The sequence below is a fragment of the Hemibagrus wyckioides genome, linkage group LG03 (genome assembly GCF_019097595.1).
Source record: "Hemibagrus wyckioides isolate EC202008001 linkage group LG03, SWU_Hwy_1.0, whole genome shotgun sequence".
NCBI lineage: Eukaryota > Metazoa > Chordata > Actinopteri > Siluriformes > Bagridae > Hemibagrus > Hemibagrus wyckioides.
The window spans coordinates 23812646-23831686 of record NC_080712.1 but is presented as its reverse complement, the minus strand read 5'-3'; the positions used below and the strand labels follow the sequence as shown (position 1 = coordinate 23831686).

Below are 19041 nucleotides of genomic sequence, written 5' to 3'. Positions count from 1 at the left end.
TGGGTTGGAAAATGTAAATGATTCTCCTATGATCGGTACTTTCCTAATTCGTACTTTCCTACAGCCAAGCTGGAGACACTTAAAATCCCACACTAAAAACTAAAAACACGGCTAAACGGCGACATTGGAGAAATGTCAGAGTGGACACAGCGCAGTCTCTCACACTGTAACACTGTAATCTTACATTTCACACGATGTGATACAAACCAGAGCAGAGATCCACTGAACTCAATCAAAGCCGCACGGGGCGTGGTTAGGAGCAGGGGGCGGGGATTCGAGTAAGCTGCTAAATCTAGGATCTACAAATGTGGGCGGGGTGCGTGGGATTGAAGGAGGGATTTTCTACTTGACTGACATGAGACGGGAGCCCATGCAACCAACCAGAGATCTCTGTATTCAATTTCACCGTTAAAATATTCCGGTAAAGCGGGTCGTGTTTGCGGAACTCGAGGCGTGTGTGTATGTGTGCATGTGTGCGTGCGTGCGTGTGTGTGTGTGCGCGTGTGTGTGGTAGCGAGAGCTTGAGGGGAAGCTCCGCCAAAGCAGGCGGAGTCGGAAACGCGGAAAGCTCGAAGCTGTGCGCCTGAGATCCGGAGGAGCTGCGCGCTGCGCTCGGGGAGCTCACAGCGGAGCTGCCGTGATCCGTTGGCCTTTTCCACATTGGAGCATCACCGCATCTTGGTTAAATCCTTTCCCAGTTAAGCTTGAGGCATCCGGAGAGAAAGTATTCAGCGTAAACCCCCCTCCCCTCCCATTCCCTTCGCCAGGTTCGCCAGGCCCTACATCCATCCATCCCTTTCTTTTCGAAGACCGGACTCACAAGCAGAAAGCCGTCTCTCTCCGGGAATCTGTCCTCTCCTTCTGCGTTTATATACTCCTCTGAAAATGGACGGTTTCGCGGGCAGTTTAGGTGAGTGCTATCACTGGCCTCAGACATGCTGTGGCTTTTTTTGATACTATTAATAGACATGCTTTGCTGTAGCAGCAAGCTGGATTTAGAGGCGCAGTGCTAAAAGCATACATACAGCATGCCTAATGTACACACACGTATCAACCCGTCCGTCCATTTCATATAGGCAACGTGTCATGTGCTGTCGAAATAGTCTCGTGGTGGGTTTTAAACGCTGTTCTGTATTTTCTTTGTGGCTCGTGAGCATGGCTGGAGGATGACAAGAGAGTTGTGTGCTGCAGTAAAGAAGACACATAAACACAATGACAGCGCAGTTTATACGAAGTGTTACATGCAGGTTATGCTAGGCAGACTTGCAGGAGAAATCCGAGGCAGAGGGAGAATTGTGCTTAATTTGTTTACCGCTATGCAGCTGTCTAGACTTGTGTTATTTCCATAGCAGATAGGCTTGGTGAGTGAAGGTGTGGTGTGTTTTGTTGTGATCTGTCAGTCACTTTAAATGACGGGTGTCAGATGCGCATCAAGACGTACTGACCACAACCTTTTCTAATTACATGCATTAATTGTTGTAATGTAAAACTGTTGTCCCTCCTTATAGCCTCCCTTCAAACAATATGCAGAATTGCCAGTTTACTTTAGCCGAGGTGTGTTATTAATGGTGGTCGCCATTGTGTAGGAGGGAAGCATGGTGTGTGTGTGTGTGTGTGTGTCATTGACTGTGGATGTAAATATCACTGATACAGTATAACGGTCAATGCGGAATTTGACTTCAGCCTGTTGCTTAGTAACGGTGTGCGCGTGCCGACGGTTAACACCCAAACCACAAACTAGCCTACTAAAGAGTGTGACTGTAAGCACCCATCAGCCATAACATTAAAACCACCTGCTTAATATTGTGTAGGTTCCCCTTTGTTCTGTCAAAACATCTCTGACCCTGCTAGATACTTTCTCCTGTAAGTTGTAAGCTGGGGCCTGCATGGATTAGCATTGTTTGTCTGCAGATGATCAGTCATATTGAGATCTGGGAAATTTGGAGGTCAGTTCAACACCTTGATCTTCGTCATGTTTCTCAAACCATTGCTGAACAATGTTTGCAGTGCATCAGGGTTCATTATCCTGCTAAAAGAGGCCACTGTCATTAGAGAGTACTGTTACCATGAAGGGGTGTGCTTGGTCTGCAACACTGTTTCGGTAGGTGGTACATGTCAGAGTAACATCAACATGAATGCCAGGACCTGTTCAGACCAGGGGACTCGGAAGTAGTGTTTAGCAGGAATGTTACTGTAGATCAGAACACACTGCGGTGGTATTGTAGTCACCAAGTCCAGTGAAGACGCTTGCGTTACAGTTTTAAAGGCCTTAAGTGGGCAGGCCTTGAAGGTATAACAATACAAAAGCCTTGAGGTGATACTCTTAAAGAAAACATTGGAATCCTCGGAGTCGATCACCAACTGTGAGCTGGTTCACAGTTCCTGATAACCATTTGCTTTGATCCCCATTTGGTGGTGAGAGCTGGGATATGTAAATGATTATTCAAAGAGAAATGTGTGTTACAGTAAATTCTAGAGTGACCTCAAAATGTGTTTTCCTACGATCCCTCCTTTGAGAGTTCTAAATAACTCTCACAATTCATCATAACAGGTGTCGCATGTCATATTGCAGAACTCTGAGCCTGGCATGCAACATTGCCTGACTGGAGGAACTGTGATATTATGGCATGTACTACTATTAAACTGCCTGACTGTAGTATGTAACAATGCACAAGTGTTGCAGTCAGAAATGGGATGAGCTACTCATGGAATCCCTGATCCTACACTAGGCACATTAGGCACATGATAAACACATTTGCTTTGGAATCAAGGCTCTCAGTCAGGCTTGTAGTGGTGATTAATAGCATCATCATATGCATTATGTGATCCATTAGTCCAGGTAGCATTAAGTCTATTAAAAAAACAAAACGTCTGGTGTTGTGTTTTGGTTCTGACAGGTCAGATGTTCCCTTGGCTATTAGTGCCACAAAAATCCTTTTGATGGTGGCTCCTTCTTCCTTTCCAGAGGGTTCTGTATAGATGTAGGTGGTTCAGCTAGTGGGTGTTGCAGCGATGAGTTCAGGGAACTGTGCACGGCTACCTGCGAACAAAAGAGAAAAAAAGAAGAAGAAGAAAAACACAAACAAACAGGACAAAAATGTGTGTGTTTTTTTTCCTGCTTAGAATGCTAGGTTAAACTTCATTTGGTCGTATAGTGGTTTAATTTGTTGGTGTAGTTCCTTGCCCTATTCTACAAATACTGACACCTATAGACCAGTTAGGTAGGGATAAACTAGAAAAGGGAACCCTATGTGGAAGTCTTCGTCCTCGGGTTGGCCCCTGAGGCCTATTGCACTTCGGTTCTTCCTTGGGCTCCTCACAGGTCCGTGTCCGTCCCTATTGGTGGTGGAACTACTTTGCAGAGTGATACATGAGTTCACGTCTTTTTTCCATGGCACAGTACCGCTGCAGCTGTAACTAATAACACTTGGTATGGTCCTTGCCATTTAGGTTCAAATGGTTTGTTCTTAAATGATCGTATCATAACCCACTGTCCTGGAATGATAGCATGACCACCCTCAGAGGGAGGGTGCCAGCAAACAGATACTCTGTGTTTAGCCAACTCCACTGCCTTAGACAGATTCTCACAGTAAGTTATAAGAGTGTCTGAGGCAATGTGTACATTGGCACTTCTGAGGTCAATGGCTCCTGGCATTGACATGGGTCGCCCTGTAATTATTTCATGAGGGCTAAGCTCAACAGAGTGATTGGGGGATGCTCTTTTGCTGCATAGTACTGCAGGAAGAGCTTCAATCCAGGGTACTCCTTCTTGATGCATTTTAGTCAGTCTGGTCTTAATTTGTGCTTGTGGTCTTTGTGGACAATGCAAATTCCACTTAACCTTGAGCATCCTGGCTACTTCCTGACCTACTTCATCTGTGAAGTGTGTACCTTGATCTGATTCAATAGAATCAGACAGACCCCATCTAGGGATAAAATCACTGACAAGGCATTTAGCTGTATGTGTGGCGGTGGCTCGACTGGTGGGATAGGCTTCTACCCATCTGGAGAATTTGTCTAGCACTATCAAGACATCGGTTTTTCCTCTACATGGTGGCAATGATATGTAATCTACCTAAAGTTGCCGAAAGGGCCCTGGTGGGGCTGGGGTGTGTGCTGCTTGGTGTGATTGTTGCTGGGACATTATTGTTCTGTTGGTATGTGACACATCGCTTTGTTGTCTCTGTTGCTACCGCCCTGAAAGCTGGGTTCCACCACTGATTTGAGAAGCAGTGGACCATGCTGTTGGATTAATGGGACCCAAGTTATGTAGCTGTTGGGCCACATATGGGAGCAGTGTCTTAGGTGCAACATACTTCCCCCCTTTGGTCCAGCAGCCTGATGAATCAACCTCAGCTCCCTTGTCTAGTCCTGTCCAAGCTTCATAAAGTGGCACATCTTTGTACAAATTAGTGAATTGAGTTGTCATGCCAGCACACACCTGCACAGTGTCATATGAACAGGCTTGTTTAGCAGCTGTATCATCAACATCATTCCTTTGAGCTTCTGCAGTGTTAAGTGATGTATGTGCTTTCACTTTTATTACTGCTAATTGTTTGGGAAGGGTCATAGCAAATAGTAGATCTCCAACTAATTCAGCATGCTTAATTGGTGTCCCAGAAGATGTGAGGAATTTCCGACTCTGCCAGATAACTCCAAAATTGTGCCCGTCTATTACCTTCAATGACTTGAGCAGAACCATCAACAAACAATTCAAAGTGTGCATTATTCAACGGTGTTTCTGCAATACTACTTGGTGATGAGAATGTAAGCGTAACACAATCATGAATCACCTCATTTTCATCCTCTTCTAAAACATCAGTTCTGTCATACAAGAGGATGGATTGGTGACTGGGGCACGTTGCATTGTATCATTCGGGGCTGAGTGTTGCTAACCAATTTCCCCAATGGGAGGAGGTGACAGAGGTTATTTTAGCCTGGTTCATTAATGCAGATACTGCATGTGGGCACCTGACAGTTAAAGTCTGTCCTAACACTATTCCTGAACAAGCTTGTGCTAGGTGGACTGCCTGTACTGCTCTAAGACATAGGCCCATGCCCTCAGCAACTATGTCTAGCTTACCAGAGAAGTAATGGCCTGGGCGTAAAATAACCTCTGTCAGCAGAACTGTGCCCAGAGCATCACACTGATCTCCACTGGCTTGCCTTCTTTCCCATCCTGGTTTGTTCATCAGATAAGTGAAACACACTCACACCCCCACCATCCACATGATGTAAAAGAAAACATGATTCCTCAGACCAGGCCTCTATCTTCCACCTCAAGTCCAGTTCTGATGCTCACATGCTCAGTGTAGGCACTTTCGTTGGTGGACAGGGGTCAGCACCCTGACCAGTCTGCGGCAACGTTGATCAGATTCTTATGCTTGCTTAATTTTCCTGCTTCCAGCACATCAACTTCAAGAACTGAATGTTCACTTGCTGCCTAATATATCCCACATCTTGACATGTTCCACTGTAACAAGATACTCAGTTATTCACTTCACCTGTCAGAGGTTTTAATGTTATGGCTGATCGACTTGGCCCTGAACAAGCTCAGTAACCGGTGTGTTACAGTAGCATGAAACCAGAGGGTGGTGTCAGTTACATCACTTCAAGTTGTGAATTATGGTGCTATAGTCGAAAGCCTACTGTTAACAAATATATCAATAATGAATACAATAACTTTGATATTTTATATTGCTTTTTTTTATCTCTGGATTTTTGTTATTTCTTTGTACAGTTTTATTTGATGTACAACACAGTTGTTTAAAATATGCTCTAAATAAACCTTCATTCCTTCTTTTTCCCTTCTTAGTTTTTAGGCTATTGACTGGTCAATTGAATTGAATGCCCTACATGGGTTCACCAGGGACACAAAAATTAAAACTAACAAGCACATGATCTTGAATTTCTTGCATTTTCAGACGATCTTTTATTATATTTTAATTATATATTGTTTACTATTCATTTTGATCTAGGTTTGCGAACTAACTAGACCGAGATGTCACCATTAACCAGGGTTGAGGCCTGTTTGATTGACAGCCAGTCGAAACTAATCATTCGGTCCAACACAAACACACCTGTCACATGTTAAGCTTGCTACTGAGAGATTAGCAAAGGTCAGGCGCCATAAAGCTATAGTTTCATGGTGCCAGGTAGCGATAAGAAGTTTGTGTAACCTCATCTGGTGTTTCTACTGGGAGCAGTTGTTGTGTTTGTCTTATAAACATAACATGTTGCACATGTGGCCATGGGGTTGCAGTGTGCACATGCCTTAGCTGCTTCAAGGCTGTTTTCTATTTTGTGCTAATTTTGCTTTCATTCTTTTCCACGGTAGATTCTTCATTTGTTTTCCTGAATGTGACATGCTCTTGGCATTGGACCATGCATTTTGCTTATCTTCTACTAGAAAACAGCCAAGAGAATCAACGAATGATGGCAATGATCAGTTGCAATAAACACTGCCCTTTCTTCCATAAAAACACATTTTTAGTCCTGTATTAAACAGTAAAACATTAATCTTTTTAGGAATAAAGCCATATTTTGCATATTTATTATGTAAACTACATTTACTGTATTACCATTTGTTGCTTTCTTTCTACAGTTATATGAGAAATGCCTGAATATTACCTTCAGATTTTTTTTAAGTTAAAACAGAGCTGGAACAAATGTGAATAAAGATTAATAATAAAAGATTAATTTTTTATTTATTTATTTATTTATTTATTTATTTATTTATTTATTTATTTATTTTTTACATGGAGGCATGGATATGGTTTTCATACAAGACAAGTTTCATTTGTATAACTAAGTCAGTCGATCAGCTGATTTTTCAGTCCGGTTGAAGACGGTAAATATGATCGTAAACTCATCTTACTGAGGAATTACTTTGTCATTCAGGGCTTATTATAAATAAAGGACTGATTTCCCATAATATATGAAACGGCTCTATTATTTAGTATAGCAGTAGGCGGTAGCTTGAGTTGCCATGGTGATGCCTTCCTGGCTGGCAAGCTTGTTGCATGGATTTGGAATTTTGTGTGTGTATGATAGAGAGAGAGAGTTACGTTTTTGGATTATATCAAAATTTTTAGCATTTAGCAAATTTTGCATGTTAAAACAATAACACATGCTGTTTGAAGCATTGAATTTTTGCACATTTTTTCTGGAAGACTTTGGTTCATGGCATTCTAAAAGAATTCAGTGATTTGTTAAAGGGTTAAAAAACTGCATTTTTTTCAATATTTCCAAGACCAACACCTTGATAACATTGCATGCAGCTTTGTCTCATGCCTGACCTACATTCACTCACAAAGTGCTGATATAGTGGTCAAAGCAGTGTTTCTGTGCTCCCTCTCCCTCTCTCTCTTTCTCTCTCTCTCTCTCTCTCTCTCTCACTATCTCTCTCTCTCTCTCTCTCACTCTCTCTCTCTCTCTCTCTCTCTCTCTCACTCACTCACTCACTCACTCACTCTCTCTCTCTCCTGTTACACAGAGAAGCTTTCAGATCATATTCAGGTATATATTCATGTTGCTTCATCACTTTTATCAGCTGCCTTGATTTGGCTCAGTCTGTGTTGCTAAGTGCAGCAGGCAGGTACACAGGTATTTCTGCCATGACGCACATTCATAGTAGTTCTAAGAACAGTTCTGGTACAGAAAGACCGCAAGTGTGACAGACAGGAACTTGCCGCAGTGTCATCCACACGCAACTCGAGCATGTGTGTGCGCGCGTGTGTGACATTCACTATCCCACATCCTGCGGTTCTGCTAAAGTGGAAGAAATGTCAAAGGTTGAGTTAACGCTCAGAGCTAGAGTTAAGATCGTCATATCAGTCTCATACAGTCGCTCGTTTTTCCTAAAGTGTGTAAGCACTGGTTGTCTATATGTTGTGTATCGAGGTGAAAGTAGATGATGTGCTGTTAACTGTGAAACCACAATGAGCTGTGGGTCGCTAAAATTTTTTTTTTTTTTTTGCAAACTATTGTGATGTGGAGAGGTAGAAAGGAAACGAAAAAAGATTTCTTCAGTTCTTAACTAGATCTGGGTCAAAAACAAAGCAGCATACATTACACCGGGACTAATATAGCAGCCACTCTATGTTGGTCACTAGTCTATTTTTATTTTTTTCTTCTTCTCAGCTTGCCATGGTTTCATTGGTAGCACCAGGCTTCTTTTTTTTTATTGTGAAGATTGTTCAAGATTTTTGTGCTTTTTTTATACCTTGGCAAGAGGGCTTTGGCTGAATGTGTGTTTTGATGTCACACGACGAATATCACAGATTTTGCAGTCATTTTTGAAATCAGAAAATTGCAAAATCCTAGAGGGATTGTTCTGGTTAACATGAACTTTGGTTAACAAAGTTAACTTTGGTTAACAACTACTGATTCTCAGAGTGAGTTCAAACCTCAAGACCATCAAGCTGCCACTCCTGGGCCCTCGAGCAAGGCCCTTAACGGCCCAGCTGTATAAAGGAGATAAATGTAAGTCGCTCTGGATAAGGGCATCTGCCAAATGCCGTCAGTGTAAGTGTACTTGCCCAGAAATCTAATAAATAATTGGTAGCTAATGTAATGTAGTAAATAAATAATAGCAAGTCTTTTATTTGTTTATATTGTCTTTTTCCTACTGATTTCTCCACCTCTGCATACATGCTTGTTTATGCTTTTGTGTGTATGTCTTGTTTATGGATGTGTGTCTTGTTTATGGATTGGTGTGTGTGTGTGTGTGTACATCTTGTTTATGGATTTGTGTGTGTATATGGTCTTGTTTATGGATGTATGTGTGTGTCTTTATGGATTTGTGTGTGTGTGTGTACATCTTGTTTATGGATTTGTGTGTGTGTGTACATCTTGTTTATGGATGTGTGTGTACATCTTGTTTATGGATTTGTGTGTGTATATGGTCTTGTTTATAGGTTTGTGTCTTGTTTATGGATTTGTGTGTGTGTGTGTGTACATCTTGTTTATGGATTTGTGTGTGTGTGTACATCTTGTTTATGGATGTGTGTGTACATCTTGTTTATGGATTTGTGTGTGTGTGTGTACATCTTGTTTATGGATTTGTGTGTGTGTGTGTACATCTTGTTTATGGATTTGTGTGTGTGTGTGTACGTCTTGTTTATGGATTTGTGTGTGTGTGTACATCTTGTTTATGGATTTGTGTGTGTGTACATCTTGTTTATGGATTTGTGTGTGTATGTCTTGTTTATGGATGTATGTGTGTATCTTGTTTATGGATTTGTGTGTGTGTGTGTGTGTGTGTGTGTGTACATCTTGTTTATGGATTTGTGTGTGTATGTCTTGTTTATGGATGTATGTGTGTGTCTTTATGGATTTGTGTGTGTGTGTGTACATCTTGTTTATGGATTTGTGTGTGTATATGGTCTTGTTTATAGGTTTGTGTCTTGTTTATGGATTTGTGTGTGTGTGTGTACATCTTGTTTATGGATTTGTGTGTGCATGTCTTGTTTATAGGTTTGTGTCTTTATGGATTTGTGTGTTTTTAGATATGTGTATGTCTTATTTATTTCTGTCTTGTTTATGGATTTGTGCATGTGTCTTGTTTATAGATGTGTGTGTGTCTTGTTTATGGAATTGTGTGTGTGTGTGTTACGGTTGTGCAGTGACTGTTATAGTTCATCAGCATGCTCGAGTAAGATCGTGTCCCTCATGGCTACTAGCACAAGCTCTTTAATCTCCCTTTTACTTTTTAGTTTTCGCCCCCGCCGCCCACTCCATCTTTAACACGCCACTCTAAAAGCCCATGTGGCAAACGTCATGATATAAATAGTGTCCTGATCTCCCCCTTCAGCCAGGTGCAGTCCCCCACCTCTGCTTCCTGCTGCTTACCCAAAATATGTGTGTGTGGGCTGGCGCTCATGCAGCTTTGGCATTTGAGCATCGTGTGGGCATTCCTTATTACTTCATGTGTGTTCATAATCCAGTAAATGAACAGTGCACTAGTAATGGTTTGTAAGGTGAGGATTAATGTGATGGCCAGCTCACACCCTCCATTTAGCCACCAACCAGTGAGGACAAAGGCCACCATGTGCTTCCCTTGAGTCATGTGACCACATATTTTCTAACTACTGCTTATACAATACCTGGGGCCAGTGTACCACCCTCAGAGAAAAGCACTCTCTGCCCACTACCACATGATTGTCAGTGTGCTCTTGTGGGATCCTGCCGTCATCAGGATTTGAATTTGTGATCCTTTTCTTTTTTTTTGTGCCAACGGAGAGCCCAACCGAAGACTTACAGAACACTGTTCACACTGTCAGTGATTTATTTTGCCCCACATCACTCAGTAGGGGTAGTTCTGATATATAGTTAAAGTGATGGTCGCCATGGATTCAGTCGTCATGGCAGACTAATGTGATGTACCTACACAAAATGCACAGATAGTGATAGAATGTATAGGTCACCCATTTACTAACATGCCACGTACATCTTACTTGTGCATAATTTGTCCCCGAGCAACACTGTGAGCATGCTAGAGAATTTTAACAGCTGAGAGTTTCTCTCTCTGTTTTTGAGTTTTTCTTTTTGGAATTTCATGTAACTTTTTTTATTGCTCTGTGTTTTCTCTAGTGTCGCAGAACCAGGTGCATAAAATTCATGAACATTCCTAAAACAGAAATACAAATCAGAAGCGATTGAGGCACGAAAGCTTTACTATCACTTTTAGAGATTAATTTCCAGCATTAACAAGCCGACACGTTTGACTCTGGAATAGCAGCATGTCCTCAGGGATGGGAATACTTGGATCTGGAGCTCATTCTGGACTTTTGGGTATGGATTAGGAATACGGTGTGGATGTGATGCCAGTGCTTTACAGGGCACCATGCACACACACACATGGCCACCTTCTTTCTGATGAGAGGAAACCGGAGAATCCAGAGAAAGCCACAGAAACAGAGAGTTCTGCACACAGGGAGAAACCTGAGCTCAGGATTGAACTAGGGACCCTGGAGTTGTGCTGCAATCTTCACTTCGGGGTTTTGTCACTATGGTTACCAGATGAGGGACACAAAGCAGTGTATCAGCAGAGATTCCGACATTCATGCATGAAGCACGGAGAGAAATAAAGTTCACTCCGATTTCATCATATGGTAAATAACATTAGGTCAGGTAGTGCGTGTGCTTCTGTGCACTCTGAGCATCAGTCCAGCTCCAGGCTGAAAATATTCTCTTCAGCTTGATGTGTTTTATTCGGAGACTCATTTTGTGATTCTTGGTGAGTTCGATGTGCTGCTTTTCCATATTCAGTACTTAATCCTAAGGCACTGGAGGGTGTGTGTGATGTGTGTGAGACCTGTGATAATGCTACCATTTTGCTCGGCAGAGCTGAATTATATTAGCCGAGGGTCAGGTTGCAATATTTCATTTGGTGAAGGAGAAAACGAGAGGAGAAGGAAAGCAGAGAGGGAGCGAAGGAAAAAATCTGGAAAGGGACACACGTGCGTTTGAGCGCTTCCAGATGCAGGAATGTTGTCTTCCAACTTGGTGCATTCCTCACTCCTTTTTCCCTCATAACAATGGATTACATTACATCTGGAATGAAGAGAAAAACGTGTGTGTGTGCACGTGCATGTGTCCATGTGTGTGTGCGTGCAATAGCATAAATACGGCTGAAAATAAGAGCTAAATGTTGCAAAAAAAATCACTTGGGTTGAAGTATGTATTGGTTTTTGAGATTATGGGCTTGTGTGTTAACTTAGTTGTGAGGAACACGAAACCGAGTAAAAGACACGCTACTTGTGATTCCATATTCAGTGTTCAGCTTTGTCACGTTTTCTTTCAGTGACTTGAAGGGGAAATTCGCTTCCAGAACAAAAAATTTTACAAATATTTTACACCCCCTCCTTGTCATCCAAGATGTTCGTGTCTTTGTTTCTTGAATTGTAAAGAAATTATATTTCTTGAGGAAAACACTTCAGGATTTTTCTCCATATAGTGGACTTCAGTGGTGCCCGTGAGTTTAAAGTCGCAGTTTAAATGCAGCTTCAATGGGCTCTAAACAATCCCAGCCCAGGAAGAAGGCTCTTATTTCTTAGAAATATATTATAAAATTGTATACTTTTTAACCACAAAAGCTCATCTTGCTCTAGCTCTGGGATGTCCGTCTGCGACGCTACTTTCTACGTAATCATGTTGAAAGGTCACGTGTGACGTAGGCCGGAACTACAGACCCAGTGTTCACCAAGTGAACGCGCAAGTCAAATGCTCTTCACTAAAAAAAGGTACATATATATATATATATTCTCATTCTCCACACTAGTAAACACTGGGTCTGTAGTTCCGCCTACGTCATGCGTGCCCTTCCGACATGATTACATAGTACGTAGCATCGCGGACGTGCATCCCAGAGCTAGTGCTAGACGAGCTTTTGTGGTTAAAAAGTATACAATTTTTTTATGTTTCTAAGAAAATGACAGATGGCAGGCTTAGAGCTGTTTGAAGCTGCATTTAAACTGTATTTTGGAAATCGGGGGCACCATTCCACCAAGTCCACTATATGGAGAAAAACCCTGATTGATGAAAATTTTCCTCAAAAAAATATCATTTATTCACGACTGAAGAAAGAAAAACTTCAACATCTTGGATGACAAGGGAGTGAGTAAATTTTTTGTAGATTTTTGTTCTGGAAGTGAACTTCTCCTTTAACACTTCATTCATTTCTTGTTTTCAAGTCTTGTTAAAAACCATCTTCAAAACACACCTCATGAGCTGATATATTCCTTTCCATGCTGTTACTCAAGACAAGATAGGCTACGTAATTGTGTAATTGTACGTAATCGAGATTGTGTAAGAACTAGGGATGTGCAGACATCATTTGGCAGACTGTAGTGTGTGTGTGTGTGTGTGTGTGTGTGTGTGAATAATGAAGGATGAAACATTGTATTAGGTTCACACATACTGCGACAACATTCATTTTCAATGAGAGCATGCAGACTTCCGGTGACATGAGTGATGACAAGCGTTTGTGACTAGAAGTGGTGTTTCCACATCAGCTAAAAATAATAATAAGTTGAACTTTATTCAGATATGGAGCGAGACTTCTGTACAGCGAACATGACTGCATCAGCGCCATCTTTTATGATATGATGCAGATGTACTCTGATGATTTTTTATACACAAACACCAAATATCTCTCTCCAGAATGTTTCCTTTTAGCAGCAAGAAAACTGATTTGATCCACCCACTGATTAACGTTATTACCATGGCAACCAGCTACAGGAACGTCTACTGACCACTTCATAGTACAGAGACTGCAGAGGTGATAAGTGCGAACGTAGCTTTAGAGATACATGAGGCTCCAGTTTGTTTGTTGGCTGGTTTGTGTGGGTTACTGACAGACAGACTATATGTAAGGGACCGAGACATTTAGAATACAGAGTAGCACATATAACAGTATCTGCTCACAGGTTCCTGCTGTACAGTGTGTTACAAGAATAATGATGCAGCACTGGCCCACACACACGCTGCAGCACAGATGAGGAAGGTCAAGCATGGGTCACTTTCCAGAGATCTGATCTGATCACATTTGCATCATTATGTTGGGGATTTGGAACTGCACTCCAGTGTTCTCTACGCAAAACAGGAAGTATGCTGTCTGAATTTCTAGTATGTCTGGTGTTGGTTTGCTGATAAGCACGCTCACACACACACGCACACACACACACACTAGATCATATTCTGCAAATGCACTCACATAGTGAGTTATCATCTTATTGTTTGAAAGGCTGCACACTCATTTGTGCCACTGTTTGTAACAACTTGATAATCTGTACTTCATAAAACTGCACGTTACATGAAGCGTGATCTTTAGTTAAATCATGCGCATGCCATTATTAAAACTGAAAATGCCATTATTGTCATTATTAACTTATTTAAATGCAAATAGATAGATAGAGCAAAAGCATATATTTGTGTGGGTGCAGGTCCATTGCTCCATTATGACAAATCTGGCAACATGATATCCATTAGAATAAAACTAAACAAGATTTCATTTCACGCGTCATTCAGTGTGAAAGAAACGTGTGCCCTTAATTCACGTATGCTGGAGTAATAAAATATTTAATAGATGAAATACAGATTCAAGTGAAATCCCTCCAGAAAAAGCAAATGTTCTTATTCTTCAGTTGGACCAAGACAGACCACGTGGCCACACACACACACACAGAGATTGAAGTAGGCCAGTATAGAAAGGCAGAAAAGACTTGAGGCTCTTTGTTTAGGTGAATCATCTGATGTAAACTGGTTTTGATGCCTGGCTTAACATGTCAAAGCGCTCTAGAGTTTTAGCCTGCAGTGTGTATTCAGCAGGTCATAAGTCAGCATTTTTGTGTGCTTTGTGTGTGTGTGTGAGACAGAGGTGAGTGTGTACATTGGTGAGTCTTGGCTGGTTTTTGTGCATCTTATTCAACCATATTATGAAAGCATATTATTTGGAGCAGAAATGCTGTATATAGGAAAGTACTGTGTGTGTGTGTGTGTGTTTGTGTCCAGGAGTGTTGTTGAAAGTGCAGAATATGTGAAGAACGGCAAGGACAAAGTTTGTGTTGTGTGAAACAGTTCAGAAGAAGGACAGCACATAGAGGTGTGAGAAAGGGTCTTCTGGCGTGATATAAATGTTTGCTTCGCTCATATGCATGGTGCACAGGTGTTCCTAACAAAGTGGCCAGCAAGTATGTCTACAGTATGTGTATTGAGATTGAATTCAAGGTGCGCATGAGCAGTAAGATATTTGGCTTATTTATTGTGATGGATGAATATGCTGTGTGTGCACAGACTGTGTGTGTTTGTGTCTGTGCAAATGTGTGTGTGTGCACCTTTTTGTTTGTCTGTGTGTCTTTGTGTGTTTGTGTTGGGTGTCTTTTTGTGTCTGTTTGTGTCTGTGTTTTTTTTTTTGTGTTCTTTTATGTCTGTGTCTTCATGTGTATACGTTATTTTGTGTGTCTTTTTGCACGTTTGTGTATGTGTGTGTGTGTGTTTGCTCCTCAGAGGTTTTCAGCGTCTGTGCTGCGCAGCTTATTTTTAGCTGTTTGTCACCTACAAATCAAAAATCTGCAGTGTCTGGCCTTTTTTCAGAGCTCTTGAAATGCTAACCTCAACTGCCTTCCCACCCCCGAATACTCTGTCTGACTGACTGTCTGTCTGTCTAGCTGTCTGTCAATCCATCTATCTATCTGCCTGTCTGTCTGTCTAGCTGTCTATCAAACCATCTGTCTGTCTGTCTAGCTATCTAGCTATCTGTCTGTCTGTCCAGCTCTTCCATAAAATATGTTTTATTTATGCCTCTATAACAGCATTACTCTGTTTCACATACAAAGTATAAGCTGTGATTTCAATTCTTCATGCATCATCATCATCATCATCATCATCATCACACTGTTCTGAAAGTCTGTAGCACTGTCACTTTGACAGTTAAGATATTTTAGATCTTGATATACTTTTACTCCCCTCTTATTGCCACAATCATCCAAATGTCTGTCTGATTTCTTCTCTGCTGCTTCTGCTTTGGGTATCAATGTGGTTTCACTCAGAATTCACACTGGATGTGGTGCCTAAAGCATCAGCCCTTTCAGTCCACACCACACACATTACTGGCACAACAGCACTCTATATTTGCCCCAAGAAAACTAGCAACAAATGTACAACACTGTCAGTGAAGCATCTGAAGGTGAGAACAGCTGGAGTTGTTCCAGCTGTAATGAATCAGCTCAATGGAAATGTTGCATAAGACCGCAGGAGAGCAAAAGAAAGCATATGTATATTATTCATGACTCTCACTACTGCATGTAGTTTTCTACTAATCTCTGGATTTATCTCTAGATCTCAGGATTGTAATTTTATCTCAAATTAACAGCTTATGTTTATGCTTCTCTCATGCGTGAATAAAAAAATAAAGGCGAAGACACGAACTCGGGAAACACGAGCATGCCGGCCCGGGTTTTAAAAACAAGTTCACACTGGATGTGTTTCCGAAGCCTCATCTTGTCTCAACCCACAACACATTTCATACAATCATAACACTGTAACAGATTATATTACTGAATTTTCTTTTCTTAGAACTTTAAAGACGTGTGCAAAAAGATAGAATGTATTATTTAGTGTTAAGTGTGTAAACGTGACAATGACATGACAAGGTGTTCATAAAGTACAGCATTTTAACATGCAATTCAAACTGGACGACAGTGAACCTGGGGATCATTCGACTCAGTATGATGCACTGAATTTAAACATACAGCTTCCATGATTTTTGGACGAATTATTCTGAAGTTACAAGCAAAAAATATGTTATTTTTCATATCTCTTGACCAGTAGGTGGCACTGTTCTGAAACTGCTCATGTAGCCCTCAGGTCAGAGTTTGTTCTAACACACATCAAGCTTAGTGTCAATACACTACAGTGTTGCAGAGATATGTTCACGTTGGTGTTCTCACAGTCTTGTTCGCTGATATGTTTGACGTGAATGGTTTCGTCTTTCAAAAATCTACAGAGCTGCACTCTGGTCAGTGTACGCTATTGTAGTGTAGTGTATTGTATTGTACTGTCTGTTTTTGGCTCTGATCTTACACTTTGTATGCCATTTTTTTTACGTTTTAGCTCTTAGCTCTGTGTCTTTATGTAGCACCATGCTCGTGGAGGAGCGTTGTTTTGTTTCACTGTGTCCTGGATCAGCTATATACACTGACCAGGCATAAGATTATGACCACCTGGCTAATGTTGTGTTAGTCCTCCTTTTGGTGCCAAAACAGACCTGACCCATCATGCACTGTGTATTGTGACACCGTTCTATCAGAACCAGCATTAACTTCTTCAGCAATCTGAGCAACAGTAGCTCATCTGTTGGATCGGATCACACGGGCCAGACTTCGCTCCCCACATGCATTAATGAGCCTTGGCCCCCCATGACCTTGTTGCCGGTTCACCACTGTTCCATCCTTGGACCACTTTTGATAGATACTGACCACTGCAGACCGGAAACACCCCACAAGAGCTGCAGTTTTGGAGATGCTCTGATCCAGTCGTCTAGACATCACAATTGGCCCTTCATCAAACTCGCTCAAATCCTTACGCTTGTCCATTTTTCCTGCTTCTAACACATCAACTTTGAGGACAAAATGTTCACTTGCTGTCTAATATATCCCACCCACTAACAGCTGCCATGATGAGGAGATAATCAGTGTTATTCACTTCACCTCTCACTGCTCATAATGTTATGCCTGATCGGTGTATGGTCGAAATGACAATAAAAGCACCTTGACTTGAAAATCTTTGAATAACGTTTGGGCTTCACTGAGCAAAACTGAGAAAGAGCTGAGCCAAATTTGCTTCTTATGAGTAGTTCTTTCCAAAAAATGAAGCTTTTTGTGACTGAAATGAAATCAGAGATACACTAAATATTACTTTAAGGGTATGAGACACTAGACTGATATTTTTTTAACTTTCTGTCAAGCTGCTTTGTGACAATGTCCACTGTTAAAACCCTGCACAAATAACACTGGATTGAATTAGTGGGTCAGTAACTAGATCTCAAAACTACACAAATTTCGGTTTATTATTAAACGCTAAACTGTTGCCCGAAACAAGAAAAAGACTCAAATCGCCAGGGATGTCAGAAATAATAATCAAAGCCGTTAAAACGGATTAAAATTGACGAGCGCTGAAGCTCTCGCTCCTGTCGGTAGCGCTCTCACGCCCTTTTCCGAATTCATCAGCATTACTGAGTTTAATTAAAAACATTTCTCTTGTCCTGTTTCACATCCGGATTTCTGTATCGCTCTTAACACCAAGGAAAGAAGACGAAGCGTGTGATTTCTCAGGACAGCGAGCTAACTAACAACACCCGCTTATTTCGTCTCATTTATACCGTTTTCAAACATAAATGCAACTGAAAGCTCGCTAGCCATCCGCAGGAAATTATACCTGGCGTTATGAGGCAGAGTGTCACACCAGATTAGAGTGCTCCGACATCGAAAACTAAACATTAGTGTTTGAAGTTTTTTTGTTTTTTTCTCCGGTCCTTTTAAAGGACACCCAAACTTCTCATATGGTCTTGATTTAGCTGCATACTCGTGGTTTGATGGAACAGTATTGAAGTGAGCGTAAGAAGAAAGTGGAAGGAAAAGATCGCAGCATCACGTCAGTGTGATAAGAAAACACAACACACCGGCTGACATGCTGTTAACGCAGCGAGTCGGCCATCTGCGATGACGTAGGTGGAGTTTTCCTCTCGGCTTTCAGCATACAGAGCTGACGTGCAGCATGTGTGTGTGATTATACCATAACAAAATAGCTTAACTGTAGAAATATACAAGCAGCGGGATGTCAGAGCTCTGAGAACCAGAGCAGCTGATACTCAGTACTGTGTGTCAATAGTGTGTGTGTCGGGAGTGAGACAGGAACTAGCTCTCTCTCTTTCTCTGTCTGTCTGTCTCTCTGTCTCCAGCTCTCTCTCTCTTTCTCTGTTTGTCTGTCTCCAGCTCTCTCTCTTTCTCTGTTTGTCTGTCTCCAGCTCTCTCTCTTTCTCTGTCTTCAGCTCTCTCTCTTTCTCTGTCTCTCTGTCTCCAGCTCTGTCTTTTTGTCTGTCTCTCTGTCTTCAGCTCTCTCTCTTTGTCTCTCTGTCTCTAGCTCTCTTTCTTTCTCTGTCTCACTGTCTCCATCTGTTGCACTGTCTGTCTGTCTCTTTCTCTGTCTCTCTGTCTCCAGCTCTGTCTCTTTCTCTGTCTGTCTGTCTCTCCGTCTCCAGCTCTCTCTCTTTCTCCTCTCACTGTCTGTCTGTTTGTGGAATGTGAGCATGAGTCTTCATCATGAAGCTGGTTTGAGACTCAGTGCCTGCATGAAACTTCATTAGAGAATGTCAGATATAAAGCAGTCTTCTTTCGGTTGCTCCTGTTAGAAGTCGACACAGTAGATCATCTGATCCTCATGTTTGCTTTGGCACTGGTTCCTGACGCAGCCCTCTCATTTTTATCTGGGCTTTGGACCGGTACTGAACACGCGCTCGGGTTGCTTCCCTGCCTGGTAATC

The 19041-nt window shown here is 41.7% G+C and overlaps 1 protein-coding gene across 1 annotated transcript in view; it reads left to right on the top strand.

Annotated features, from left to right (window-relative positions):
- Positions 1-504: 504 nt before the first annotated feature.
- Positions 505-19041, top strand: part of LOC131346077 (echinoderm microtubule-associated protein-like 4) — a 93538-nt gene continuing 75001 nt past the window's right edge. Inside the window, exon 1 of the mRNA XM_058379469.1 lies at positions 505-910. Within this exon, the coding sequence (XP_058235452.1) occupies positions 886-910 (25 nt within the window). The 5' untranslated portion in view covers positions 505-885. The remainder of the gene's footprint in view (positions 911-19041) is intronic.